General features: G+C 45.5%; 1 protein-coding gene across 1 annotated transcript in view; it reads right to left on the bottom strand.

Annotated features, from left to right (window-relative positions):
- Window positions 1-15670, bottom strand: part of FER1L6 (fer-1 like family member 6) — a 132253-nt gene that overhangs the window by 55762 nt on the left and 60821 nt on the right. Inside the window, exons 20-21 of the mRNA XM_005688861.3 lie at window positions 11988-12122; window positions 8199-8348 (exon numbers count right to left, since the gene is read on the bottom strand). Of these exons, the coding sequence (XP_005688918.2) occupies window positions 8199-8348; window positions 11988-12122 (285 nt within the window). The remainder of the gene's footprint in view (window positions 1-8198; window positions 8349-11987; window positions 12123-15670) is intronic.

Below are 15670 nucleotides of genomic sequence, written 5' to 3'. Positions count from 1 at the left end.
ACCCTCAAGTGATGCTCCAACTCCAATGGATTCTTGATAAATGTTTATTGGCTGACTGATACATTAGCTCCGTATGCTCGAAAAAGTCTAATTGCTCATCAAAACCTGCAAAGTACAAACATATCACCATTTCTTTTTTGCAGACAAATTCTAGCTGGCAACAGCAGATGTGGTTCAGTTAATTAGAAAGAAGCCCGGAAAAAGAAGATAGCAGTCATTGGGAATGCCAAATAGACTCAAGATAATGAAGCTGCAGAATGAGCCAGACCAGAAAAAGAAGCTTGGAAAAGATGAGGTGAACACTGCCTGGTGATGAGCTATCCAGGCTGCAAACATCACCTCTTTGAGAAAGCTAATTGCTCCTGTGGTTCCAAAGATAAAGCCACAGAACAGCTGTGATGGTGGCAGAGGATGGTGCTGCTATATGCGCTTTAAAAAGTTCCACGTGTCTGCTCATCTTGGGGCTGCTGAGATGTTAACCTGGGAAATGCCCTAAAGAAGCTCATTCCGGAAGCACCTCAAAGATGCCCTTAAGAGTTTAAGCTACCCTGCTGGCTCAAATAGTAAAGAAACAGCCTGCAGTGCAGGAGACACAGCTTTGATGCCTGGGTTGGGAAGATCCCATGGAGAAGGGAATGGCAACCCAATCCAGTATTTTTGCCTGGAGAATCCCATGGACATAGGAGCCTGGCGGGCTATAGTCCATGGGGTCACAAAGAGTCAGACATGACTGAGCAACTAAAACTTTGAAGGATCCCACAGCATGGTGGAGGTTGAGTGACTTTGCTCCCAGCTTTTTCAGAGTGAAATGGGTTGGCTGTGGGCCTATAAAACTACATAGTGTACGGTTACTCAGGAGGGTATGATAAGGAATTGTTATGAAGGCAAAGTGCGAAGGATCAGGGTCAGTTGGTCCAAAAGCCTGACTGTTCTAATATCCTAGGATATATCTAACGTAACAGGACCTCGAAGGAGTTCCAGCGGCAGGACAGGACAGGGGACCCAGGCTCAGACTTTAAGGGGGTGCCACACTTGGAGTTGTGTAGGACCCTAATCTTAGTTCCTGCCCATCTGAAAAATCACTGATGCTCAGAAGCCTTGGTCCTTTCTCTGTCTCCCCCAGCCCGTCGTCCACACCTCCATTATCCTTCATTCAGTATAATAGCTGGATACCAGTCTTGAGCGTCATCACTTATTAGCCGTGGAATTTGAAATAGTCACACAGTGTCACTGAGTCTCATTATACGTAAAGATAATGATATCTGATTCATGACTTGCTGTGAAGAATGGATGAGGCAGCATGCAAAGCACTTGGCAACACTTGTTGGCACATAGCAAGCTCCCTAGGAATGAGAGTAAGCTGGAAATGGACAGATCTTTGCAACGATTAAGGCTCAACCTTCAATCATCTTAGCCTCCAATGGGACACAGGCGCTCAGGGACTGCTAGTTCCTGAAACTATCCCAGAAGCATATTTAAATCCCCTTTCAGGTCTTGGCTTAAATGCCACTTTCTCAGGGAGCCTTCCCTGGATGCTTAAAGTGTTAACTCTGCTCGCTCCCACAACACCACACCTGCTTCATATTTCATGTGCTTTCCCTTTCTCTTCAGCATTTGCCACACTGCTGCTATGTTACAATTTACATAGTGTTGTCCATTATCTTCCCTTCCCTAGAATACAAGTTCCATGAGGTCAGGGAGTTTGTTTTATTCACTGATGAATTCTTAGGAATGTTCTGGGACAAAATAGACACGGGATAATATTTACTTAAGTGCATGAATGAATGGGTGAAGTAGATCTTGCCTTCAAAAACTACAGATTAAGGGAGGCAAGCCTGTAAACAATGGACTTTATCAAAGCCGGGATTAAACCGAAAAAGAGGCAAAGTGACATCAGGTAGAAGAGAAGAACACGTTTGATTGAGGTGGGGGAGGGGGAAAGCTTCCTGGAGGAGGCCACTCTGGTCCTGAATGGCGGTGATGATCAGTTTTCTAAATAGTAAGTAGAGTGCAGGGGTCAGGATGGGCAGAGTAGGGAAACATTTCGGAACAGGATGACAGTGCGGCTAGAAACCGAGGACGTTTGTGTGGTGAGGTCTGAGAATTCAGAACAGTCTGCTATAAAGAGGCCACAGTATGTGCAGAGTGACTGTGCTGACATGTGAGGCTGAAAAAGCAGTCTGAAGATAAATTAATTTGGGGAGAGCTTAAATGCCAAGCTATGGACACCTGACATTCTCCTAGGGGCTACATTTTCTTTTCATGAAATATTAAGAGTTGTCATGCAAAAAAAAGAAAAAATTGTACTCAAAAACATTGGGGAAATGTTGAATTTCAAAAAAGAATTTCAAAAGTTTCTTTGTAATTGACTTCTCAGAGTCTTTACTATGGTAATGGGCATTTCAAGGCCCCAAACGGGATATATAAAACAATGAATAATTTCTCAAACTTTCTTTTAACCACAGATACCCTGGAGGAGGTCATGGCAACCCACTGCAGTATTCTTGCCTGGAGAATCCCATGGACAGAGGAGCCTGGTGGGCTAGGGTCCATAGGATCACAAAGAGTCAGACATGACTGAAGCAGTTTAGCAGCAGCAGCAGAGGAACTCATGTTCCAAAAATATAGTCTTCAGGAAAGTTTCTTGGAGGTGAGAAGCAAACAGACATTGATCATTTCTTAAGAGGAGAGTAGTATAGAGAATTGTCTTCTGGAAGGAATGTGGAGAATTGAGTGAACAAGGAAAGAGGAGTAGGTTAGAGTAGGTTAGACCAGGAAAGAGGCAGGTGGAACAATCCTGATGAAACGAGGGTCTATGGGAACAAGGGACGATCATCTGGCTAGAACACTTGGCCTAGCCATGGATATAGACCCAGAGTGAAGAACTACATTTGAGTCTGAATTCTCAAGGCAGAGAGTGGGAGAATGGGGTGGGAGGGGGTGTGGGCCAGGACTGGGAGGACAGGGGGCAGCTAGCTGGGTAGGGGAGGAAAATGGAGATAAGGCATTCAGTCTGGGGCATCGAAGAACCTGGGTACCAAACCCTTCTTCTGAGACAGGGCAGCATTTCAGTAATGGAGAAGGAGAGGCTGAAGGTAAACCCTCACAGATAGACACTGAGAGCCACAGGTGACAATGAAGGAATTTTCCAGCACCTGCCTGCTCAGCTTGTATGAGATCCACCTGCTGAGACAGTTGTGCTGATGCTCAAATTACTTTTTGGACAAGGAATCAGCTGAAAGGAAGTCCACATGAAACCCTAATGAATTGTGTTGCTTAGGCTGCTTGCCTCTGCCAAGGCTGCCTCCATCCACCCGGCTGTCAGGAAGCAATAGTCCACCCGGCTCGTCGCGGAGGGAGGGAAGGAGGATCAGAGGTGGACCATGGCATTTGGAGAAAGCTCAAATGAAGGCTCTCTCCTTCAGAGAGCCTGTCTGGATCTGCTGGTCCAGCCCTCACTGATGGATTAGGGCAGGGGTCCCCAACATTTTTGGCACAAGGGACTGGTTTTGTTGTGGAAGACAATTTTACCATGGATTGGTGGTGGTGGGGGGGTGGTTTGGGGATGATTCAAGTGCATTACTTTCATTGTGCACTTTATTTCTAATCTAATGCCACTGCTGATCTGACAGGAGGTACTAATCTATGGTCTGGAAGATTGGGGACCCCTAGATTAAGGGACATCCTTCAGGAAGATTTGTGCAGTGAAAAGAGCAGTTGACTGAATCCAATCTAGCCAGACTTGAACCTCAGCTTTCTGCATGTAAAATGAGAGCATTACGCTAGAGCTGGTTTACTCACATCGGTCCTTCTTCTACCACTTAAAAAGCAGAGACATCACTTTACTGACAAAGATCTGTATAGTCAAAGACACAGTTTTTTCAGTAGCTGTGTACAGATTTGAGAGGTGGACCATAAAGAAGGCTGAGCTCCAAAGAACTGATGTTTTCAAATTATGGTACTGGAGAAGACTCTTGAGAGTCCCTTGGACTGCAAGGAGATCAAACCACTCAATCCTAAAGGAAATCAACCCTGAATATTCATTGGAAAGACTAATGCTGAAGCTGAAGCTCCAATACTTTGGCCACCTGATGAAAAAAGTCAACTCATTGGAAAATACCCTGATGCTAGGAAAAATTGAGGGCAGGAGAAGAAGGGGGTGACAGAGGATGAGATGGCTAGATAGCACAGACATGAATCTGAGAAAACTCCAGGAGATAGTGGAGGACAGAGAAGCCTGGCGTGCTACAGTCCATGGGGTTGCAAAGAGTCGGACATGACTTAGCAACTAAACAACAATAGCTACCACTTTTATCAAGTGTGCTATTATCTACTAAACATTTTCATTAGATATCATTTCATTTTCAGAAAAGAAACTTCAGGTTCCTAAGTAAAACAAAAGCCATTGGCCATCAGTGGAAAGTAACTTTAAAAAGAAAACCAATGAAAACAAAACAATGTTATTGGAATAGGTCATGTGTAGCATTTCTTAAACTTTCTTTTCACTTTGTCTGGAGAGGCTGGTGTTCAAACAAGCAGACTCAGAGAAATGTTTCTGTAGATAATATTGATGTTTTTTTAGAGGCACTGAAACTGAAGCCTGTGCTTCCTTAAAAAAGACGGTTGCAAGTTGAAAGAGGGATTATAAGTAGCTAGAAGGATCAAAACAGGCAAAATTCCATTTGCAACAACATGGATAGACCTTGAGAGTGCAATGCTAAGTGAGCTAAGTCAAAGACAAAGACAAATACTGTATGACATCACTTATATGTGGAATCTGAAAAGTGAAAAACCATGTAAACAGAGAGCAGATTGGTAGATTGACAGGGGTGGGGAGGTGGGGAAAGTGCGCAAGGGTGGTCAAAGGGCACAAACTTGCAGTTGGAAGATGAGTAAGTTCTGGGACTCTAATGCACAGCGTGGTGACTATGGTTACAATACTGTGCTGTGCACTTGAAAATTGCTATGAGAGTAGATCTTAAAAGTTCTCTCTCTCTCTCTCTTTCTCTCTCTTTCTCATACACACACTCACACACACACACACACACAAGGTTAACCACATGAAGTGATGGCTGTGTTCATTAACTTTATTGTGGTAATCATTTTACAATACATACATATATCAAACTACCATATTGTCAACCTTAAAGCTCAACATTCAGAAAACTAAGATCATGGCATCTGGTCCCATCACTTCATGGCAAATAGATGGGGAAACAGTGGAAACTGTGGGTGACTTTGTTTTTCTGGGCTCCAAAATCACTGCAGATGGTGATTGCAGCCATGAAATTAAAAGACGCTTACTCCTTGGAAGAAAAGTTATGACCAACCTAGATAGCATATTCAAAAGCAGAGATATTACTTTGTCTACAAAGATCTATCTAGTCAAGGCTATGGTTTTTCCAGTGGTCATGTATGGATGTGAGAGTTGGACTGTGAAGAAAGCTGAGCACCAAAGAATTGATGCTTTTGAACTGTGGTGTTGGAAAAAACTCTTGAGAGTCCCTTGGATTGCAAGGAGATCCAACCAGTCCATCCTAAAGGAGATTAGTCCTGGGTGTTCATTGGAAGGACTGATGTTGAAACTGCAACTCCAGTACTTTGGCCACCTGATGCAAAGAGCTGACTCATTTGAAAAGACCCTGATGCTGGGAAAGATTGAGGGCAGGAGGAGAAGGGGACGACAGAGGATGAGATGGTTGGATGGCATCACCGACTCAATGGACATGGGTTTGGGTGGACTCCGGGAGTTGGTGATGGACAGGGAGGCCTGGCGTGCTGTGGTTCATGGGGTCGCAAAGAGTTGGACACGACTGAGCGACTGAACTGAACTGAAGTGCCTTAAACTTACACAAAGTTATGTCAATTATATCTCAAAAAACCTGGGGTAGGGGGGGAAGCAAAACTCCACCAATAGCAATTCAATATTACTTAATACTTTACCCAGTTTTGACCTAAAATCACTCATGGACAGCCTAAAATCACCTGGACCCTCCCTTGAGGAAAGACTGGACCAGCTGGTTTTGAAGGTCACTCTTTCAGTGCTAAGAGTTCATGTTTCTGTGCAGCACACATCTATCTGCTGAGAGCTGGTTCTATTCAACTTTCACCTGACTGGGCATCCTGGAATCCTAGAACCTAAGATTTGTAAGACAAAGATTTCACCAGTCCTCTTCTCCCCTCCTAGACTACAGTTGCTGCAGAACTGAAGCCGATGCCTGGGTTTCTGCCACTCTGGCCCTTTAAAAGTTCATCCTGCTTCAGTTCCCCGACAGATAGATTGTTCTTTCTCCAAGGCAGCCATTCCAGCATTAAAAAGTTCATCCTTAAATGGAGCCAAAACCAGACCACAATCAAAGTCTGATTAGCTGTACTTCAGAGCTCATCTCTAATAGTCTTAAGCAACTCCCAAGCTACACACGTGGGCAGTTTGGATTTGAGTACAAGTGTGTCTAACTCAGTAGCTGTCCCTTCCTCTTATACTCTCCAGGCCCTCCAGCTCTTGGGGGAATTGGTATACATGAATTCTAGGCTCCAACCTGCCATATCAAGTAAGCCATTGCCTTTCTATCCAGCTCAGTTTCTTTACCCGAAATAGATGGGACTAGATATCCTGAAACATATGGGACTAGACTAGGTCCGTTTAGTCAAAGCTATGGTTTTTCCAGTAGTCATGTATGGATGTGAGAGCTGAACTATAAAGAAAGCCGAAGAATTGATGCTTTTGAATTGTGGTGTTGGAGAAGACTCTTGAGAGTCCCTTGGACTGCAAGGAGATCCAATCAAGTCCATCCTAAAGGAGATCAGTCCTGAATATTCATTGGAAGGACTGATGCTGAAGCTGAACGTCCAATACTGTGGCCACCTGTGATATGAAGAACTGACCCTTGGAAAAGACCCTGATGCTGGGAAGGATTGAAGGCGGGAGGATAATGGGATGACAGAGGATGAGATGATTGGATGGCATCACTGACTCAATGAACTTGGGTTTGAGTAAACTCCGGGAGCTGGTGATGCGCAGGGAGGCCTGGTGTGCTGCAGTCCATGGGGTCGCAAAGAGTCGGACATGACTGAGCGACTGAACTGACTGAGATATCCTGCTTTACTATTCCATGGTATAATAATATTAATAATAATAAAATAGGTAGCATTTGCTGCATGTTGACTTCATGCCAGGCACTTTAGGGAGATTAGTTATCATCTCCAGTTTTGTAGGTTAAACAGAGAGAGACTAAGTGGCTAACCCAAGGTTGCACACTAGTAAGTGATGGGAACAAGATCCACACCCATGGGATCCACCTCTAACACCCTCCCTCTTACTCACTTGCTATGTCTTAGGATTGCTTGCTTCCTAGTTTCTGTGCCAGGTGAGATTTTTCTAAAACTGGGATTTTTGGAAAACAGGCTTTCCTAGAGAGGATTGATCTGATCCAAAGGGCAGGTGCCCTCTGCCCTCAGTGAATGGGATGGTCAGGGAGAGAAACCTCTCTGATGTAGGCCCACCAGGTCATTTCTTCCCAGGGCCTCTCTCTGTCCCATTTGGTCCTTGATGATTCAACCAGACTCAGCTTCCCTCCCCAAGTATCCTGCCTTTGCTTTCTGAGAAGTTCTTCCTAGATGTATGTTCCTAAACTCCCCAAAGTCTTAGTAGGACAGATTAGGAACTCGAGTGTAAGGAGCAGAAGGCTTTAAAGGTCTTAAGCTCAGCTCTCAGTTCAACCACTAACTGATGAGGTAAGTCAATCGATTACATGAATCCTCAGTTTACCATCTGTAAAATGGGAATTATAATCCCTACCTCATCAGGATTGAGGGAGATTTCAGTGTGATGAGAGGGATGTGAGGCAACAACCACAACACGGGGCACGTGGGAGTGTCCACAAACGTTTGCTCCCTTCCCCTTTTATATGCTCTCATGGTTTGAATGGAGCACAGGGCTGCTCAAGCTTTGCTGGCCAAATCCACAAGGACCTTTTGTCCTGGGACTCTGACTTGCAGAACAGGGGCTCTGGGAATAGCTGGTCACCTGAGTCCTTAAATGGTATCTCCCAGGTCCCCAGAAGGAGCCATCTCCAGACACAGGACAGCAGGCAGGGCCCAGGCACAGAGTGACGGATGTGCACCTCCTGTGAGGCTGCTTCTCTGGCCGGGTAGACTAGATGGACGGCTAGTGCAGCTGTCGCTTCCAGTCCACTTACCTGCAGGAGTTCAAACACAGCAAGGAGGTCCCCTCCAGAGAGGTTCCCACAAAAGATGGGGTGATAGCACAGCCTGGGGGGCTCATAGTCCTGGTCAGCTAGCTTCACCACAGGAGCAGCCACAGTGGCACCCAGATATTCTGGCTTTCCCTAGGGCAGAAAAGATAAGAATTTTTGTCCCTGGTGGTCACCTACCTGGTGTCTCGGTGTGATTTTGTAATTAATCGCCACAAAACTGTCAACCTCATGTCTCCCTCCTACTGCTGTCTACATGTCTCACTGTCTTCTTCTGCTAAGCTCCACTAGTCCTTTTCCATAGGCTCGGGGAGCAATGGAATCTATCTGGGCTCCCAGGGAAAACTCTACGGTCATCTCAGGGGCTTCCTGGCTGAAGACCATCTTAGGGGCTATCTTTTTTCAGTGTATTGAGCTCAGTGGAATGAAGATAATCACCCAGGGTAGACTTGAAAGGGAAAAGGAAAATAAAGTGGGAGCACACATTCCGAAAGATCTCCAGGGCAGGGCACCATTGTGGCTGAGAACACAAGTTTGGAGCCCAGGCAAACATGAGCTGGAGACGCCAAATCTACTACTTCCTAGATCTCTGGTCTTGGACCCTTTACTCAACCATTTTGATCCTCATGCTTAAAAAGGGGTTAAAAGTACACTGTTTTGAGAGCAAAAGTAGGGTACTGAGCATGTTCCCTGCACACAACATCACCTAAGGTGGGGGGCAAACCACCTAAGGACAGAGTTACCCTCTCCCCATATAAGGAACAAGTTTGCTCCTCCTTCTCAGGGAGCAAGACAGCAAGGGAACCTGTTGATTCTCACTCTCCCACTGCTGCAGCAGGGGCCCCAGTAAAGCCTGGGCTGAATTTCTTTTTTAAAAAAAGGTACGTTGTTTATAGGGCCATGACGATTAATGTAATAATGTATGTGCTTTGCACAATAGCTGGTAAATAGTAAGTCCTCAGTGGCAATCCACTCCAGCATTCTTGCCTGCAGAATCCCCATGGACAGAGAAGCCTGGTGGGCTACAGTCCATGGGGTCACAAAGAGCTGGACACGACTGAGTGACTAAGCACAGCACAGCACATAGTAATATGATGGTGATTAAGATCAGCATGTTTAAGCAATAGAGCGATTCTGCCCAGTTGTTCTTGGCAGTAAAAGAGTATTAGAATGGCTTTGCTTGTAAGTTTCTCAAAGAACTACTTGATGGTATATCTTCCGCCTTTTCCTAGTGCCTGCTCCCAGTTCTGGTTCCACCCCAAGCAGCCTGGGGCTGGAGCCTGGGGCTGCTTTGCTGTTTATCTCAAGAACTGCTGTGATGTAAGCCGCAGGCAGGCAGGCAGGACTGCCTATTTTATTCACTGCTATGTCCCCTTGGCACAGGGCAGGCACTCATCCAAGCTCTTGTTGATCCAAAAGTGAAAGAGCTTTCACTCTTGGATAAATGACCTCCAAATCCAAGGACAGGGCCCATACTCTCTTTGGCTGAGGCTGGGTTTTAACACCTGTGCTGCTTCATGGCCTTTGGACTCATGAACCAGCATTTGCATTCCTGGCTGTAAAAGGAAGCTTGGTGAGGGGGAAAACAAACAAAGGAAGCTGCCTGCTGATATCCAGTGGCACCATCAGACCTGTTCCGGGGATGAGTGGAGTTAGGGCAGCTGGATATGAAATGAATGATCTTCTGCATAATTATTTTGTCCATAATCTTAGCTCAGACAAATTAACTTAAAACGAGCCCTGGAAACAAAAAGAGTAAACATAAACTCAAGCAACCTGCATGCCAAATATAAACTAATTTCTTACAGAGCCAGCAGACTTGAATAAAGGCACAGGCACCGTGTATCGAGAGAAAGCTTGAGACTGGAAGCCAGGTCCTGCAGAGTCATAATCTAAAATTTGATCATCACCATGGGACTGTGATGGCTGCAGCCCACGGGTGTGAACAGAATCTTTTGCACGTCAACACATATCTCAAGGAAGAAAGTGCAAAAAAAAAGTTCATATTTTCTTTCTCTCCTACATTTTCTTTTCCTTTAGATGTGAGAATGAAGGCTTGCTTTTCTGGACAGAGTGTGGCTTGGGGTGGGGCCCAGGAAGGCAATCAATGAATGGAGATCTAGAAGAGGGTCTGAAAAGCAAACAGACAAAGGGAAACCCACTGTAGTCCGGTGGGTGGGTCTCAGTTTTTAATGATGACTGATTGCTGTTGTGTATATTTGTATGTGTGCGTGTGTGCGTCCATGCTAAGTTGTGGCCAGCTCTGCAACCCCTGGACTGTAGCCCGTCAGACTCCTCTCTTTGCCCATGGAAATTTTCCAGGCAAGAATACCGGAGTGGGTTGCCATTTCCTCCTCCAGGGGAGCTTCCTGACCCAGGGATTGAACCTGTACTTCCTGTGTCTCCTGCATTGCAGGCAGGTTTAGTGATGAGGTACCTGGGCAGCCCTTGATTATTGTTATTGGTTGTCAAATAAAAATACTTAAGATTGGAATCATATTCTTATGGACTCTATTAAAAAGGTGCTTATTTTCTTTACAGAAAGTCTATATTCTAGGCACAGCAATAGAACACACATCTACTGGAGTAGGTTGCCATACCCTCCTCCAGGGGTTCCTGACCTAGGGATTGAACCCACATCTCCTGAGGCTCCTGCATTGTAGGAGGATTCGTTACCACTGACCCACTGGGGAAGCCCATAAATATACCGCCTAGCCCAAACTTACAGATGGGGGAATGGAGTCCAGAGAGTGACAAGGAGAAGCTGTATATGTATGTCTAAAGGGAGACAGTCACAGTGGCCACTCCACTTGTGCAGGAAAGAGTGGACACAGGAGGCTAAATTCAAGTTCTGGCTGTGCCTCCAGCCAGCTGTGACCTTGAAAAGGCATTTGACCTTTCTGGGCTTCTGTTTCCTCTTCTCCAAAGCCAGAAGGGGCTTCATGCTCTCCAGTTCTCCCATCCTAATTTCCTCCTGACCTTGGATGAAGGTCGGAGCTGCCAGGTTGCTCTGAGGAGGTGAGGAGGCTTTAGGAAGGTTTCTTGCAACAACTCTTGTACTTAATATATTTGTGCTTCCATAATCTCCGAAGGAGGTAAAGACATTAAAGAAAACATTAAAACAAGCCTTTGCCTTTCCCTTTAGACTTCTTAGTTTAAAAAAGAAAAAGATTTGTTTCAGTGATTAAAAAAAATCCTCCAGTAAGCTTTAGAATCTGCCCAGCATTTCAGAACACAGACATCTTTGGAGAGGTCTGGCTAACATCATAACAGAAATGAGATGGGGATAAATGCATTGTTTCAGGGCTTGGAAGCAACAACCAAAATAAGAAGATCCAGTTACAAGACTGAATCGGTGACAATACATCCATTTGCTTCCAGCCAGGGAGATCAGTAAAGACCTTCTGTTTTCAAAAGGCATGGACTTTTTTTTACCAGCAGCAATAGAATATAGAGCCCACTGGGGACTGGGGAAAACTGTGGGTGGCCTTAATAATTATATTCCTAAAGAAATGAATGTTGATTGAACTTTTGTGAATCAGATCCTATTTTAATTGTAATCTAAAGGGTAATCTAAGCAAAAAAACAAAACAAAACAAAAACCCATTAGTAAAACAAATGATCGTCACCGATTTCCCTAGTTCTGTAAAATCAGTGTTTTTCCCAGGTGAGGACTGCATCCAGGCACCATCCCAGACCGCATAAAGAAAGGAAGGTGGCTGAAAACAGAGTGTTTTTGGTGAAGCTGAGTCGGCGCAGCCCTGAGACACTCACCACCGTATCACTGTCATACAGCTCCACCACCACTAAGGGCGGGGATTCTGCCAGCTCCTTCTGGTCTCCATGCAGCACCAGGTCATTGAACAGGAGCATCTGGTTCCAGGTAGGGGAGAGGGTCTCGGGAATGACCTGTAAGGTGGGGCCAAGAGAAAAGCCAAGGCTCATTCGATCAAGTTGGAGGGGGCTCTGGGAAGGGTAAAGAGGACATATCCTTAACAGCATTGCTCACCTGATCAACACTCAAGCAACAAAGGAAATTAACATACTACTAAGTACAGGATGCTAGGCTTGCAGACTCCCTGTCCTGGAGGAGCTTACCTAAATTTCCTGAGTAGTACCCCACCTGACTGCCACCCTATTTGCAAGCATGAGTGTAAGAGTGAAAGTCACTCAGTTGTGTCTGACTTTTTTGCGACCCCATGGACTGTAGCCCACCAGGCTCCTCTGTCCTTGGAATTCTCCAGGCAAGAATACTGGAGTGGACTGCCATTTCCTTCTCCAGGGCGTCTTCTCTACCCAGAGATTGAACCTGGGTCCCTGCTTTGCAGGAGAACTCTTTACCATCTGAGCCACCAGGGAAGACGTTTGCAAGCATAATTCCAGCTTAATCCTCGGCGTGGTGCTTCCATCATGACACCAGCTACCCTTCCTTGAGCATGTTCTGTGTGTTGGCTGTGGTGCATCACATACACTGTCTTGCTCAAACTTCCCAACAATTCTGGGAGGTGGAAACATAAACCAATGCTCACTTGTCCAGAGTGAGCACGTGGCAGAACCAGGATTTAACCTGGATCCTTTGGCCCAAACTGCTAACTTCATCCATCCTCACCAAGTAGACGCTAATATTATCTCCATTTGGTTGTTCTTGTGGTATCATGCCCAACTCTTTGTAACCCCATGTCCGCCAGGCTCCTCTGTCCATGGAATTTTCCAAGCCAGAAAACTGAAGTGGGTTGCCATTTCCTCCTGCAGGGGATCTTCCCAACTCAGGGATCAAACCTGTGTCTCTTGCATCTCCTGCATTGGCAGGCAGATACTTTTACCACTGTGCCACCTGGGAAGCCCAGTGAAAGGCTAAACTGAGGATGAAGGCGATTTAGTGATTCTTCATTTGTTAACAAATAAAATTGTGTCATCAAATACTCGAAAGCAGATTCTCAAGTTAATATTCCTGTGGAATTCTACTGCTGTTGGCTACTTAACCTGACTGTATTGAACTGACTAGGGTCTTCAAAAGAATCCTTACCATTTTGCATAACATCATTCTTTCCTCCATAGCAAACTGTGACAGTGGAAATTAGCTGCACCCATTATGCAGATGGGAAACCAAAGGACAACCAAACGACATAATTTGCCCAGAACCATGAACGTCTCACCAGAAGTGGCTCAGAGCTCCCTGCCAGGCCATTCAAGCAGTACCTTTAGAAGGTAGGGTGTGATGGACTTGCATCCTCTATTTTATTGGATGTTTGGAAGCATGCCAGTGTCACAGAGCTAGAAGCTAGGCCTGCTTGCAGGATGGGTGGACTTTGCAACTAGGCAAAAACTGTTGCCTTCATACGCGAGTACTGGAAAGAGGCCACAGTCACAGCCTCCCAGGCAGTTCAGGCAAATGGACGCTTTCACAGCGTAATGCAGACCACACAGCGGCTGCTGGGTCCTGCGGAAATTTCCACTGCGCGCCACTCTCTCTAGGAGGGATTAGAGAGAGTCTCTGGACTGAACAAACTAACTGCTCAGGCTCCAAGGTCCAAATAAAACTGTCATCTCAGGGTTTTACATCAAGAGCCATTTCAAGTCACGGCCTTAAATCATCTGCACTGTGATCACGAAATAATATTTTTATGGCTCTTTTTTATGTGAGCCATAAAAATATCGTGCATTCCACAACTTCCTTCCTCGCTTTTTTGCCTTTGGAGTATTTTATGCCTCTCACACAGTGAGGTTTTGAACATTACGTTCCAGAGAAAATCTTAATTCTTTGGACAGGAAAAGAATGGCTTCCACCAACTCACCAACAGACATTATGGCATTGCAATGCTAAGTTTCCCTGTGAAGGAGACTGACATCACAATAACCATGTGTTTTCAGGTTGCTTTTGAAAATAAAAATGTGATCATTTTTGCAGCTGCCCCCAAGAGAGTGATACTAAAGCAATTTATGATTCTCACTGCATCTTTCCTACAGAAATGTTCTGATGGCTTCCTTGGCACTTGGGGCTATAATTGCCACTTGGTAAGATTCCAGAGGCTAGCATTCAGTCTTTCATTCATTATATATCTATTCCTTCAAAGTGCTGGCACGGTGTCCAGTATCACATGGTATCCTGTGCTGAGCAGATGTTCAATAGCTACTTGCATGAACTGAGTGGGTATTGGCTTGTCCCATGAGTGAAAGGACATGTGGCCACCTTTGAGAGGTACTGAAAGGCTCAACTGAGCAAAAGTACATTCTCCCTCTTTGTAACCAGGAAGGGTTAAATTCAAATTTACACTGGATCTGCTTCTCTGACTTTAACCCTTTTTTGTTATTATAAACATACATAATGGCTTGCTTCAGGGACATCACCTGAGCCCTGCACCTGGCAAGGACTCTAAGGAAATGAAACTAACACGTCCCCCTGCCTGAGGCTTGCCACTCTAGGGGATATTTACAAGGATTGAATAGTCTCTTTACTTTGTTTCCTTGCCTCTCCCCATCTCTGATCCATAAAAGCACCTGGCAACCAGGCCCTGACAAGATGGTTATTTTGAGGTGATAGCTGCCGTCTTCGCATCAGCTGGCTCATCGATTAAAGTCTTTTCCCTGCCTCAACTCCTCGTCTCTAGGATTCACTGGCCTGTCATGCAACGAGCAGAGCCAGCTTGGACTCCATAACAACTTCTCTGCCAAGGTGAGCACAACTCACCTCACTTTCTCAGGGCTTCCTTCAGAGGTTATGCTTTAAAAATTGGTTCAATGACATTGCTGGAGAGATTCAAGTAACACTGAAGTTTAATGCAGAAGGAGAAGGGGACAACAGAGGATGAGATGGTTAGATGGCATCACTGACTTGATGGACACGAGTCTGAGAAAGCTCCGGGAACTGGTGATAGACAGGGAAGCCTGGCGTGCTGAAGTCCATGGGGTTGCAAAGAGTTGGACATGACTGAGCAACTGAACTGAACTGAAGTTTAACTCTTTGAAGAAGGAGTGAGATGTCATGGATGGAGTGTGGCTTTTGTCTCAGAGACACCCCTAGAATGGAGCCCTGGTTTCACCATCTGCCTGTGTCCAACTTGACCAGGTGATTCAGCCCCTCTGAACCTTAGTCTCACTCACTTCAATAGAGTTAGTACCTACCTTGTAGAGTTGTTATGACCATCGTCTAAGATAAAGCGTATTAAGTGTCTGGCATACAGTAGGTACTCAGTAAGTGCTTACTGCCCACCCCAATCAACCCCAGCCACACACATTTATAAATGAGTGAACATTTATTGACTACCTACTGCATGCCAGTCTTGGTCACTGGGTAACTCGTGTCTAATAAGAGACCACCTGTTCCTCAGGACTCAGCGTCCACCTGATTGTTTGAAATCCCAGCTTCCACGCTCCCCACCTGCTAAGATCCCCATCCTTCTCCAAGCTCCATCTTAGCCACGCAGTCTTCCTCCCCTTCTATCCCCAAAGTCTTTCTC

Source organism: Capra hircus, chromosome 14 (genome assembly GCF_001704415.2).
Source record: "Capra hircus breed San Clemente chromosome 14, ASM170441v1, whole genome shotgun sequence".
Lineage (NCBI taxonomy): Eukaryota > Metazoa > Chordata > Mammalia > Artiodactyla > Bovidae > Capra > Capra hircus.
The sequence above is the reverse complement of the archived record's forward strand: the minus strand, read 5'-3'. Positions and strand labels throughout refer to the sequence as shown.